At 38.5% G+C, this 14,631-nt stretch overlaps 1 protein-coding gene across 3 annotated transcripts in view; it reads left to right on the top strand.

Annotated features, from left to right (window-relative positions):
- cacnb2b (calcium channel, voltage-dependent, beta 2b) overlaps positions 1–14,154 on the top strand; it is a 39,505-nt gene extending 25,351 nt beyond the window's left edge. For all 3 annotated transcript variants that reach the window (XM_074688836.1, XM_074688837.1, XM_074688838.1), the window contains exons 2-13: positions 643–708; positions 2,729–2,851; positions 2,945–3,084; positions 5,078–5,139; positions 5,225–5,250; positions 5,640–5,720; positions 5,852–5,910; positions 6,019–6,128; positions 7,434–7,585; positions 7,776–7,871; positions 8,507–8,680; positions 11,944–14,154. In XM_074688836.1, the coding sequence (XP_074544937.1) occupies positions 643–708; positions 2,729–2,851; positions 2,945–3,084; positions 5,078–5,139; positions 5,225–5,250; positions 5,640–5,720; positions 5,852–5,910; positions 6,019–6,128; positions 7,434–7,585; positions 7,776–7,871; positions 8,507–8,680; positions 11,944–12,756 (1,902 nt within the window). In that variant the 3' untranslated portion in view covers positions 12,757–14,154. The remainder of the gene's footprint in view (positions 1–642; positions 709–2,728; positions 2,852–2,944; positions 3,085–5,077; positions 5,140–5,224; positions 5,251–5,639; positions 5,721–5,851; positions 5,911–6,018; positions 6,129–7,433; positions 7,586–7,775; positions 7,872–8,506; positions 8,681–11,943) is intronic.
- Positions 14,155–14,631: the final 477 nt, after the last annotated feature.

Below are 14,631 nucleotides of genomic sequence, written 5' to 3'. Positions count from 1 at the left end.
CGGACATGCTACAGGCTGCTTACAGCTGATTTCACATGTAAACAATGCAGCCATGGTTACATGTCGGATCTCCAGACAAACACAGGAGCAAAAATAGTAATGAAAATATCACTGAAGACAAAACCAGTTTGGTGTTCATGACCAACAAATGAGCCATACAAAGAAATGATCCACCCAAAATGCAGAGATGAAGAAAAAGAGATGAAAAATTCACAAGAAACAAGCGGGGCAGATCATTCCTGACTGGTCTCTTATGATGAATATCGTCCGTAGCACAACTTGAGTTTGAGACAGCTATCAGACAAGATTTCTATTCTGAAATTTTCTTTTAGTTTCTTCATTTTTCCTTTAGAGTTACGCTTCAGACTTGATCATTTTGTGTCTTTTTCACCAGAAATTAAATTTAATGATGTTGTATAATTGATTCACTGTCAGAGGATTTGGCCCCTGCTTGATCAGTTCACCATGAATATTGATTGATTGATTAATGTTTGAATCATCTACTGCTTTTTATCCAAAGTTACCACATCTTCAAAGAACTAAATATTGCTGAGTCCACGGTAAAAGCACAGCCCTGAAATCAATGCAGAGAACTGATGTAGCTCACTCTCATTTCTTTCTTTCTCTCTGTCTCTCCTGCAGGGAGAGCGTCAGGACTCAGACGCTGTTGAGGAAAGAAACGCCCAGGTGCAGCTGGAGAAGGCCAAGGTACGTTCTCTCTGTTGCATTGTGCAAACATCAGAAGCCAACACCCAGCATGGTGTCACAGAGTCATCTTTTACAAAGGCTACTCTCAAGGACATTATTGCATCACAGTCAGGAAACAGACATCAGGGGAGCGGATTAGTGGAGGAATATTCAGCTGTCAAGAAGACGCCTCTGTTCCTCCCTCCAGTGTTGGGAGAGGAATAAGAACAAGGATATTGATTATTGCTGATTCAGGCCATAACCTCTACCTGTAATTTCAGTGGAGTATACAAGGACTAGTTTTAGGTCAATGAACAATTCATAAACATTTTACCACATATTTCTTCTCAATTTAATATTTTAAAAACACATTTCATGGAATATTTTAATTAAGCTCTATCAAATAACTTTTTTGATTGATAAATCACAGAATTTTAAAAGTAAATTGCAATTAGTCATATTTTACTTGCATTTTTAAAATTTCGATTTATTTATTTATTTTTTATTTTTTTGCATTTCCAAGCAATTTGGAGTCCATATTAAAAATGTAAATCAATATTTTCAGACCTGTGATGGGGTTGCATAACTGTGCCTGAATGCCTAGCCCAAAGATGGTAGCAAGCAGAGTCTGAGAGTTTGTTCTTTCCTATTTTTTTGTATGAAATGAGCCATTTAAAAGCTCAGGGCTAGTTTGGCATAGAAAAAAGTTTAATAACTTTTTGCTAAAAGTGGAACAACTTGTTCCATTTTTGGTCAGTTTTACATTTTGAGTTTCGTTCCTTTTTAAAAAAAAAGTAAATCTTGGGCTCAGCACATTTGTTACATTACCAACTAGTAATCATGTTTTAGGCTTTTTTACTTTTTTTTTAATAATATTTTTGGTCGTTGTTAAATTTCGGACCCTAAAAGGCCATTTTGCCACATGTAACTCCCCACTCTCTTTTCCTGCTTCTCATACCATTATCTGTCCCATCTATAAATAAAGACACAAAGCCCTGAAACAAACCTTTAAAAAAGTTCCTTTAAAAAAGAGCCTTTTTTATTGAAAATGTAGGGTGACTGGAATAAAAAAAGTTTTTAATAAAACCCAAAAGTCAGTTCTTGTAGTGTTTTTCCACATTCAGCTAAAATTGAGTTAAAACAGTTAAAAAAAACTACCAAACTCTCTTTGTATTAACATTTGGATGTCCCAACTATATCATAACTTCTATGACATAAATTTATCAAAACATCACAGCTGATATCAAAGTCATCCCCTCTCTTTCCCCTCTGAGCACTGCAGATATCCGTCCAGCTGAATATTGAATTAAATCCTCCCCCGCAGATATAATGTGCCCCCACTGGTGCTTTGTAATTAAGGCGGCGAACACACTCGTCCCGTCCCCCGCTGACCCCACAGTCTCTCTCACAGCCTTGTCTTCAAAGTGGAGTAATTAGCAGCTTGATCTGCATGTCGCTGACATTTGACTCTGATAGGATTATAACTCCAGCAGGAAGCACACGGGAGCGACTGTGCAGCAAAGAGGAAGCTGCAGGAATTCTTTTGCACAGCTAAAAGTTTCATTTTTCATATAGTGTGCAATACATGGTAGATTTTACTTTCACCATTACAGCCCCCTGTTTTCTTTTAATTTTAAATAAATGGGGGGAAGCAATACTCTCGATCTGTAGGTGATTAAAGCCCTAATGAGGAGTTTTTGATTGGTTATGAAAAAAACAAAATTAACGGTAATTCCTCTTTATAAACCCCAAAAGTAAACAAGAGCAGACATTTTTTTTAAGTCTGCAACCATTGTGAGGGGATATGTTTCAGTCCAGTATCAGTGCCCTCAAAAAAACAAACTTTTCTTCAGGATTAACAAAACATTTCATCGTTAAATTTAAGCTGAATGAGATTTTTTTTCTGTCAGAACACACTATTTACACGCTTTGTGCTTTATGCCAAAACTGGCATGAACAGGAAGTTTCAGACTCTTTAACAATTTGATATCATTTTGATATAATGTAATTTTGAATTGTAGCACCTGTCTTCTTTCCACAGTACAAGCCCGTGGCATTCGCTGTACGTTGCAACTTCTCTTACACGCCAGCAGACGACGACAACGTTCCTGTACCGGGCCAGGCGGTCACCTTTGAGGCCAGAGACTTCCTGCATGTTAAAGAGGTTAGAAACACATTCTCAACACTGATAGCTGAGAAAAAAAAAGTTAAAACAAGCAATGAATTGAGCCAGAGTTTGTCCCTTTTTGTTGAGCAGAAGTTTAACAATGACTGGTGGATCGGACGGCCGGTGAAGGAGGATGGTGTGGTGGGCTTCGTCCCAAGTCCAGTCAACCTGGAAACAATTCTCATCAGAAGAGAAGTCCAGGCCAGAAAAGCTGCCAAGGCCTTAGCCAAGTATGTCCATCCCTTAATTTCTATCCGTATAACAGTCTTACACAAATACATTACGCAAAAAGGTGCAATACAAATAAGCAGGACACACGGGGCTAAGATCCAGGTTACATTTAGTTTTATTTTTATAGCCAAAAATCAGAAATATGCGTTGAGGGGGCTTCACTGTTTCTGCAAGAAGTACCAAAGCCTGAGCCCCCCTGTAGCCCTGGGAGAGTACTGACAAGACCAGCTTTCAGCCAAAATGTTGAAACATAAAAAAGAAAATAAAAGAGCCGGGTATAAAAAAGGAAGTCGACAGAAATCTTAAGAAAATCCTCCCACATGAATGAGTCAACAGAGGTGTGTTTTTAACAAACACCTCATGTCCTGAGTCCATTCCAGCAGTTTTACATATTTAAGCTTATCTACAACAATATGGCATGCCACAGCTGATCTTCATCACAGAAAGTCCTTTTTAAAGGGCCCATGTATTTGGAAACATGTTTCCTTCAGCTTAAAGGGAAATGTGGGAGCAGACCAGCTTTTGCATTGTATCTGTAGCCCACCTTCTGGGAATCCAAAGCTCCTACAAGGCAACGCTTGCTCCTGTGGTGACATTCGGACAGGTGTAATACCCCTCCTACCACCACACCTTACTCAGTGATTCTGCTTCTTATTACAATTTGTTTTTTCTTTGGATCTAACGTGTTAAAAAAAAAGTGACAGTCCAAAATCAATGAAATTATGTAATCCCAGCACTAGCGGACTACAGAAAACAACAGTTGCCTTAGATTAAATGACAACATGCTGGCTACACGTGATGCACATATGTTTGTTTATGCCAACCAATTTAGATGATAAAAATACATTATGTATATTGGTGCCTTTTAAAACACTGAAGGTCACCTTAAGAGGCAAAGTTAGAAGCAACTTCACCAAAACAAGGGTCAGGGGTACAAAATTACACACAAAAGACACTAACATTTAGAAGTTAACATCCCACGCAGAGACAAGCTCTGTTAAGGTCAGATTTTAGATCTTATATGTAATGTGCAGGTGCATTTTCCTCTTGAACATTCTCCGTATTGTTTCGGTGTTTTTCTCGTCACAGCATCCCTCGGTTTTAGCAGCAACAAATTCAGAACTTCGCTCAAAACACAACAAGATCCTGTCGTAATGTTGTAAATGTGACCTTAAAAATACGTACATGTTGTTGTTGTTGTTTTAGGTTATTATTATTATTATTATTATTAATGTATTTATTTATTTAAATATTTATTAGTTTTTTTTCTTCTCTCTCTTCTTAATTATTATTATTATTATCCATGTCACAGTAACAATGCAACTTTTATTACCATTCAATTAATATCAAATTTTCCTCTTTAAGAACAAATATCATCAATTACATTTTTAGCACACACAACCACAAAGTTTTGTTGTTCACACCTGGCATGTCACTGTATTGTCTAATTGCACAATAAAAAATAAATAAATTTAAAAAAATGATGATAAAATACGTACATATTTGAAGCAAAATATTCCGTGCATACCGAAAAACCTCCATTTCACTGTTTATCCTTTTTATCTGTAGGAGTTTAAGCATAAAAAGGAGCTTTTGAAAATGTGAATAAGTATAAGATATAAATTGTATTAAGTTATAAAGTGAAGCAGGAACGTTTCCCACTTTTTCAGATTAGCCGGTTGTTTGTACTCTCTCAGACTGGCATCTCTTACACCTTTTTTTTTGCACGACCCAGTTAAGCTGCAAGAAATGAATCCAGAGGATCTTGGAAATTTGGCTTTAGTGGGAACTGTTAGCTGAATCACTTCAAGGGGTTTTACCCTCTAAGCTCACTAAAGCTGCATCTCATAGCAGTAGATATGCAGTCTGTGAGCACAGATTATTTTATATCACTGACACGTTGGACTTAATTTTCTCTGTTACAGAAACTATGAAATGTACACTTTGTCTTTAGTGGGGAAAAAGATCTGAGCTGATGTTGTCTCATTTCAGCAAAGCAGCGGCTCAAGCAGCTCAAGATATGAACTCAAAGAAATACACTCCTCCATCACAAGGTCAGTGTGTGAGCTGTGAAGAGAAAGAAAGGTCTCTTTTTGGTTTTTGTGAGCTAACACTGGATTCCTCTTTGTGTTTGAACAGCCAATCAGCAAGTGAAAAAGAAACCGGTAAGTGACTGTTAGTTGTTTGGTTGACATCCTGAAAACCAGTTAAAAGTCTGCTCCTGATGCAAAGAGGAGGGTCCCCATTGTCCCAAATGCACCACAAAGCTTAATGTGCAAGATAAAACAACCTCTAGACTAAATATTAGCACGTTTCTGTCAGACTGTCTGTCAAAAACGGACGAATTTTGGAAACAAATTCCAAAGATAATTCATCCAGGGATTGAATTCAGCTGTTTTTGTCTAGATTAGTCATAACTGTGGACTTTGGATTCTCTTTTTTTAGACTGATTCGTTGTTTGCTGTGTTATTCTGCATTCACAGATATTTCCAGCTTTGTCATGATAACCAAAGCTTAAACCATGAATGAAATCTGTGTTTTATCATGTGACCAGGGGGAGCAGGTGGCTATGTATGATGTAGTGCCTACAATGCGTCCTGTGGTTCTTATGGGACCATCCCTGAAGGGCTTAGAGGTGAGTGTGCCTCACAATCTTTTTGTGAACTCTAGAAAGTTTCTTTTGACGTGTAAAGCTGTGTGTTGCCTGTATTAGGCTCGAATAGAGGGTAGTCTAATCGAAAATGTTTGCTTCCTGTGATATTCCAGGTTACAGACATGATGCAAAAAGCACTGTTTGACTTTTTAAAACACCGATTTGAAGGCAGGTAAGTTAAGATTCAACTCTTTGACGTCACAACTTTTATGTTCAGTTCAAACGCAGTAAAACCACGGCTTCATAAAAACAATCTCTGTTTCTTCTGTGTGCTCTACAGAATCACTATCACTCGGGTCACAGCAGACATCTCTCTGGCAAAACGGTCTATCCTCAACAACCCCGGCAAAAAGGCCTTGATGGACCGGTCCAACACCCGCTCCAATTTAGGTACCCGTCTTTAACAACCCCATCCAGGAGCTGGGAATCATGTCAGCTGATATCAGGCACCTATTTATCTGTTCCAAGAAGAGGCTGGTTGGGTTTTAACTAATCAGGATGATTGAGATAGGCCAGTAGAATTAAACTCAATTAAATCCTAAAATAACTTCTTTTAATTGTCTTAGCTTTCAGTGACTCTGTGTGTTTTCCCTTGTGTCAATCCTCACCCACTTTGAACCACAATTAGGTTAAAACAAGCAACAGAAATGATCAGGCACAGGTCTGGATGAGTTATTGGGTCAGACTGTCATTTTTCTGGATCTAACAACAGATAATGAAATATTTTGACGTTTTGGAAGACTGCTCGCTTGCTTACTCCAGTCGCATAGCAATAAGCTAGGACGCTGTGTCTAGTCTTTCTCTCAAATTCAAAGGAAATAAATAATATATATTAAAACAAAGAGAAAGGGGGAAAAGATTTACTTGCTTTTCTTTACTCTTGTCTCTCTCATTGCTCTCTCATCCCAGATGCTGCCGGTATGTATGACTGAAAGCACTGGTAGCCCGTGTCTGTGTGAACACTCCACCTTCCTTACTTCTTTTCTTCATCCTATATCAGTAACAACCGCCGCTGTTCAGTGTGTGGGCACACAAAAAAGCTCTGACACATCCAGATGTCTTCTGATGTTTATGTGTTTTAGTGATCCATGGTACTCAGTGTTATGGTAGAATGTCTCCCTCTAGTGGCGAGTACTTACGCTGCTCCTCCTGTGAGTGCAAATTAATCTGGCTTAGTTCCTCGGTCATAAACAGCATTTATTCAGATTGATGTAGTCTTATTCAGCATATGTTTGCAGTTCTTATGTGTTTTGTGAGCTTTTCTGCTTTCATCTTGTGAGTTTTTCACAAGTCTGTACTTTTAACTGTTATTACAACGGGTGTTTTTGTTCTTACTTTTGGTGTTTTATGTTCAGTTGCAATGCCAGTAAAATATTTGCAAATTTAATGTGATTTTATGCTTTAACTTTATCTCAAGTTTTAATACTTGACTTTCAAAATTAATGATTTCCTTCTGAATCTCACTACAGAATCTTGGTGTGATAAATCAATAATTAAAAAAAACATCATCAGCTTTGAGAACAGATGCAATTATAAGATAAAGAAATTTCATAGTGAATCTGTGGATTGTAAAATTTAAATTCAAAACCTGCAAAATGTGTAATCTTTTTTTATTATCAAGGCACTTAAACAATAAGAAATGAATTTCCTGGATCTCTGGTGACAAATTCAGGCTTTTGTTTCCTGCTTTTACAGCCCAGATTCAAGGAGAAGTGGAGCGAATCTTTGAGCTGGCCCGCAGCCTGCAGCTGGTGGTTCTGGACGCTGACACAATAAACCACCCTCTCCAGGTGTCCAAGACCTCCCTGGCTCCCATTCTGGTCTACGTCAAGATCTCCTCACCAAAGGTAAGTTTCTTCAGAGGGTACTGTATTAATGTACATTTTCCCAAAACTGACCAGCATCTTCTTTTGGACTGACTTTTTTTTACGAAAATTGATACAAAAAAAAAACAAAAAAAACAAAAAAACATTATTCTACAAATATCCACACCTACTGAAACTTTTTCTTTCCCTTTTCTTCATTGGGGTCACATAGGTGTTGACAAGACTCATCAAAACAAGAGGGAAGTCACAGACCAAGCATCTCAATGTCCAGCTGGTAGCAGCAGACAAACTTGCCCAGTGCCCACCTGTGAGTCCCATCTAGTGGTCACTGTGTGTTCATGTTCAGTGTTACTTTCTTTTATCTTGAAAAACGGATCATTTCTAAAGTTTTGCAGTGTTTTATCTCCCTGCTGCAAATGATTTATACACTTGGCAAACACTTTTAAAAATCAGAGAAAACAGTTTTTACTTTGTTGCACACCATAAATAATTAATGACAGGGAATTTGTACCATACAACTTTGTAAAAACGTTTGATCAAGAACCTGTATAATTTGTCTCTCTGTGTAATTTATCATCTATCATAAGGCTAACTCATGAATTATCAAGGGAGAGGAAAATTGAAACAGTATTTGATGTCCCTAATGGGAATACAAATTCAAAGAGGTTATATAAACAGCAAAGTAAAATATAAACAAGATATGAATACATCTTTCTGAAGAAACTGAAGTTAGTCACTGACGTTCTTGAGTAATCACATTGTTCTTTGATTAAGACTCTCCTTAAATGCGTACAACAACACAGAGCTGAGCTAAACTCAACTTTTCTCTTTTTAAATTTCAACCATAAAACCTGATCACAGACTTCCTGGACTGTTATGTTGTGTAGCTCTTATCCTCAGTTGGTTTTAACTCTGTCCTCACCTGGTTTTGTTGCTCTGCAGGAAATGTTTGACGTCATCTTAGATGAGAACCAGCTAACTGACGCCTGCGAGCACATTGCTGATTATCTGGAGTCTTACTGGAGAGCCACCCACCCACCAGAGATGGAGCCTGTGAACGCGCTGGTGGCCCAGCTAGCTGAGAACACACTGCCCACCAACCCAACAGGACTACAGGTACAGGAAATACAGACGAATACACCATGTAACACTAATACCATTCTCTAAACTGTCACAGTGTCACCACATCCCACCCATCCCATCTGCACAGAGAATTTTCTGACTGGAGAGAAAAAAAAAAACACTTTCGGTGAATTATGAGCTCAGCAGGAATGTTATTTTAGAGAGAGGAAGATCAGAGTGTGCTTTTTATTCGTTTCCATCTAACATTTTCATTTCATCTCTCCTCATCCCACTCCACTGGGAAGGTGAAGAAATGAGATAGGTCTACCTCTGGTGAGTGTGAAGCTTTTAATGTCTGCTGTAGCTGAGTTTTTCCCCAATCCACTGCAGAAACAGTGATGAGTCATAAAAGTGCCTGAAATAAAACGTGTGTGTACACTGAAAAAGAAAATTAGATTTATTTTCTCCCTTTGCAAACAACAAGGTAAGTAGATCATAGACAGACAGTGACGATGAGTGAAAACACCAGATGCCAGTTTGTGGTACTGATGAAGAAAGGTGTGTTGTTATTCAGTCAACCTTAATTAAGTTGGGAAACATCAGAGCCCCACGTAATAGTAAGTAAGTATATAGTTCAAGCTCTCTGCTTTTCTGTGCAACGTTAGAGCAACATTAGAGCAACATCTTCCCGTTGGATATAGATCCAGTCGCAATATTTAGGTAAAGCTTGATGAACAACAGAAAGGGAAGAGCTAATATCTTGATTTTGTGCACAGAATCTCAAATTGGTCAGCAAAAAAAAGGAAAATTACTGAGATAAATCCAACCTTAAACACAGTGACAGTTTATACGTTTGCTTTTTCTTGCATCTTTTTCTGCTTTTATCAGAGGAAATGAGAAGGAAATCGAGTGTCTAAATCAAACCCAGGCCAACAATCTCTGCACTGTAACTGTGAACATTGAACTAATGCTACGCTTGTAGTGTTGAAAAGCTTTAAAACCTGTTTTCTGCAATTCCATCTTATCTTTAAAAACCATTCACTACCCTTTATTGAAACCCATGGCTCTGGGCTTATCCTGCACCACGAGCTGAAGTAATGTTTTAATTAAAGGATATTGAGCGTTCAACCTTTGCTCTTCTTGGTCAATATCTCACACAATCACACAATCCTGCAAAAAAGACACTTTTTTAACTTGTCACAATTCACAGTGTGTTATTCTCTTCTATTTTAATTCAAAGATTTTATTCGTTGCGCATGCTAACAGGCTGGCACGGACTTACAATGAATTAAAGTCTGATCGTGCATCTATTACATCGGTTAGCTACGTGTTCAGCACAAACTGTAAACTTTAAGGCCTCTCATTCAGCCACAGGTTGTTTTACAGCTTGTTCGTAAATCTCAGCTTTGTGTCAATCAGACAAAAAAAGAAAACGTTATAACAGATCAAGTTTCTTTTGGAGTTTGATAACAGAGATGACTTTCAATAATGTTTGTTTTTACATTTTGTACATAAAACATTTTGACATAATGAATGAAGGAAAGAAATTTATTTTGGTTCTCCTGCAAGACATGAAACAATTTACAAACTCGAAATGAAGTTACAGAATTTCAGAAGAGTGTAATAATAATGCAAAGAAATGTGTTAATTGTAGAAATGGGTGAATGGAGGGGTGATGAATACAAAAAGTATTTACAGCAGCTGCACAACAGGGAGAGATTGTCTAGCTGTTTTCCAAACCATCTACTACACTTGTGTGCTGTCTATTTACCACTACCAAAATTCAGTATGTAGTAGGTCAGGGGTGGCCAACCTGTGGCTCGCAAGCCGCATGTGGCTCTTTGCCTTTTCGATCCATTCTTAAATTAAGATTAAATAAATAAAATATTGGTATAAGCAGTGGTGTGCCATTCAATCTAAAATATTGATACATTAATGCCAACGTTGGATTGAGCATTGATCAATACCTGGGTGATGAGATTGATACTTAAGTTTCGGTTTCTCTTCTCTACATGTGGTCCCCTCAGTCGCTCATATACTTGAAGCTATCTATCAAGATAGATAGGCAGCTAGATAGATGTAGCTTAGTCTCTTCTGCAGTAAAAACATAAATTTGTCTTTGACAAGGCTCCAAGAATGAATTCAAACAAAAAACACAAAAAATTGCGCTTTTAAAATCGTAGATGTATTAATTTTCATTTTATGTCATTTCGTTTACGTGCAAGGGGAAGTGTGTTTATTAGACTACATGTGTGATGTGGCTCTATATAGTAACACTGTAATATTTGTGGCTCTTGATCTCTGACTGGTTGGCCACCCCTGTAGTATGCACGGTAGTTTGCAAAAAGTTGCAAAATCTACAGTTTGCCAAACACCCTCGGATGTCCTACTGATCCAGGAAAATTTCTCACTATGCAACAGACCAGTTAACCTGGAATACTGTTTCCCACAATGCACGGTGCTAACACCATTAGTTTATGCGGCGGGTTTTGGTGAATTATTACCATCTACTAGAATGAGTGGATATTACAACTACAGTCAATCTTGTCGATTCTGGTCATAAAAGAGGTTTTTACCTTTTACCCTTACCATTAAAGCTCATATAAACCACTGATTTTTTTTTAAACCATATGCAGGTTACACAGAAGTGGTTTTTACATCAGCTGTAAGGACAAAAAGTAAATCCCTTTCAATTTTTTTTAAATAAACAATATGACTTTTGGTGTAAGGTTAAAGATCACATATGACGAGTCTGCTGTGAAATTATTTTTTTAAAAAAACTAAAATATCAAGATCTACCCAGAGTTTGTTTTTGTTAATTTTTATAATAAAGGAAAAAAAAATCCATCATCTGGCTACTTAGTCCTGCTTTCCAAAAACTGAAAACCAGAGTAGCATAACACATAACAGACCCAACAGAACAGTCAAACTACATACTACATGCAAAAGCAGTAGGCAGTCTGCAGTGCCTACTACATTTACATGTAGTATCTCTTTCTCTGTTTCCTTGTGAGGAAGTACACCAAGCTGTGTTATTGGTTATTTGTAATCCCCAGGTAATCCAAAACCCACTCCTCAGGTGTGCTGTGGTGGTGACTGTGTGTGTGTGTGTGTGTGTGTGTGTGTTTGAGGGTTTGTAGGGATGTGTTAATGTAGATTTTAGAAATGAGGTTTTGGTGCTGTGTCTTTTTCTTTTAGGACGAACTTTCTTCAGCCCAGGTTTCTTTGTCATTATTCATACTTGTGACATTTACCCTGTAAGCATGTGCCACAGTGGTGCATTTATGTGACATTATGCTTCATTTTTCTTGATGCAGGAGGGGCAGAAGAGCAAGAAGTCTGCTGCACCCAAGAGAAAAGGTTCCCGAGAGAACCATCTAGACGAGGAGCCCCCTTCAGCCCCAGCACAGGAGCAAGGGGCTGAAGACGGCCAAAGAGAGGAGGAGGAGCGACTTCTGAGGACTGAACCAAAGAGACCCCAGCACACTCACCACCATCACCATCACCACCACCACCACAACCGCCGGACAGACCACCAAGGCCAAGGTCAGAACAGCCAAACAACCGGTGGAGCGGAGGTGCAAACAAGCAGGGATTACAGCCAGAAGATTCACCGCAGGCACCTGCCAGAGGAGCGGGAGGAGGAGGAGGTAGTGGAGGAGGATGTCGTGGAGGAGGACGAGGAGGAGACTCGTTATAACCACCGGGGCCATAACCACCAGCATCACAACAGCAACCACCACCATCATCATCACCATCACCACCAACATCACCAACATCACCACCGCGGGAGCAGCCAGCCGCACTTTGGGGAGGACTATGAGCAGGAGCACAACGAACGCAACCGGCAGCACAGACATCACCAGCATGTTTCAACACGGACACAACACACGGATCACTATCCTGCACACAACCATCACAACTACCACCACTACCACGGTAGAGACAGAGACAGAGACAGAGACAGAGATCGAGACAGAGACAGAGACAGAGATAGGGACAGAGATAGAGACAGAGATAGGGACAGGGAAAGAGACAGAGAAAGACATAAAGACAGAGACAGAGATCACGGTAGAGATAGAGACAGAGATGGACGACAGTGGCACAGGGACTCCTACATTCACCAGTGACTGTTGCTATCTCCTGATGTTGGTGCATGGTTTTATGCTGCTCAAGTTAAACTGCACTAATGGACAGAGCAGATTGTGTCATCATCATGGACAATGTTTCACCTCAACCTGTTTGCTATTTTCACGTTTTTGCCCACGCAACCATTTACTGTTATCTCTTTTTTAGTACATATTCACCTGTTACATTTTGCTCCTGTGCGCAGTCATGCAGCATCTATTAAAGATGGTTTAATTTTGCTCAGTATGGACGCCAAGAACAGTCACGGTTGCAGTAGTTTAATTTTAGGATAAATGTTCACTGCTCCAGAAGGCCAGTTTAAACATTTTGTGACATCACAAATTGGCAACTCTCCTTATAAGGAGATCTAAATCTGGGATTTTTTTTTTTGTCCCTTTCCAAACTTTCCAGGTCATATTTAGCGTCCAATACATATGGCTGTAATCATAGTTCGTTCTTTTGAATACACAGACAAGGAAGTATTTTGCATGGCAGCAGTGGTGGAGGCTTCTAGAGTGCGGGTGGGGCTAGAAAGAGACAGGAGTTGAAATGAAATTAAAAATAGAATTATTATGACTGATTCATCCACATCAAAAATTCTTTTCTGACAATTTTTTTGCCATCATCTTTTTTTCCTGACATACCAATGCTGTTTTACTCATTTGTATGTGTGGTAATGTAGTAGATTTGGGATATTCAGGTTTCGATCTATAACACTAACTATGAAAATTACTGGGAAGGGTATTTTTCTCTATCTTTTGACATTTTATATTTACCATGTGAAGACGTTTTCTCTGCTACCTTGACAAGATGAGGTAAAACTGTGCATGCTGTTCTCGGTCTTCATACTGTAATTCATTTCATGACCTCCATTTCTGCAGAGCCAAACAAAGGGATTTCTTTTCGTTCAGCTGAATGGTTGGAGAGACGTGTGTATTTCAGTGTCACATCTGCCTCTGCACACACGTGTGAAACTGAAAAGGCAACAGTTTATTTTTAACATTGGTATGAAAGTTAAAACTATTTTTCTACTCGACTATAAAAGAGGCTGTACCATGCCTCCTACTTTTTTAAAGAGTGTTGAAGCATATTAATTGACTTGCATTTTCCTTGTCTGGAAGCATGAAACACTTTTGGTGACACTGACCTGTGCTGTACGCTGGATACTCTATGCATCTTCTTGTGATAAAATATATTGCTTGAATAAAACCTCTATGCATTTGTATATACTTCATAACTGCCTTGTTAGGTTAATGTGAGAAGAACCAGAGAGCCTGTTGCACTGTTTGGTAGAACTTGACCCGCTGTGTATGATTTCTTTGAGATGATGAGACTGAATTGACTCTGGTCCTTTTGAACTGGTATGTTTTGGTTATATATGTGTATTTTGTATATAATTTCAGGAGTTTGTTTTGACAAATATGCATTCTTTTGTTGAAAATCATTAAAATGTAAAACAAAAACTGTGTTTGGTGACTTTGCTTTTTTTTACCTTATAATTTTTTTTTTACTCAAGAAAACAACAGCATGCAACATATTTCAATTTTAATGTACAGCACACATTATTAAGCTTGGTTTACAGAATACTTTCACATTCACTTGATTAGTTTAGTCCTATGTGTAGACAAACAGAAATCTGCTCACATTACTCTCCACAGACACGTCATTTGGTCATTAAAGGTCCCATAATATGCAAAAATCACTTTATTAAGTCTTTTAGTGAAATTAGTGGGTCTTTGGCTTTCCTCCCAGCCCACAAAATGTGATATTTAATGACAAAACCTGCACTTAGTAGTGCTTGTGAATGTAAAATCCTGTTTGGAATTTTAGGGATTTGCCGACGTCAGCGATTCCCTTTTTTGACCAATCAGAAGCAA

Source organism: Halichoeres trimaculatus, unplaced genomic scaffold, assembly GCF_033239565.1.
Source record: "Halichoeres trimaculatus isolate MK-OKI-2021-1 unplaced genomic scaffold, fHalTri1.1 fHalTri1_scaffold_15, whole genome shotgun sequence".
Classification (NCBI taxonomy): Eukaryota; Metazoa; Chordata; class Actinopteri; order Labriformes; family Labridae; genus Halichoeres; species Halichoeres trimaculatus.
Note: the sequence above shows the minus strand (reverse complement) of the source record. Positions and strands in the feature narration are given on the sequence as shown.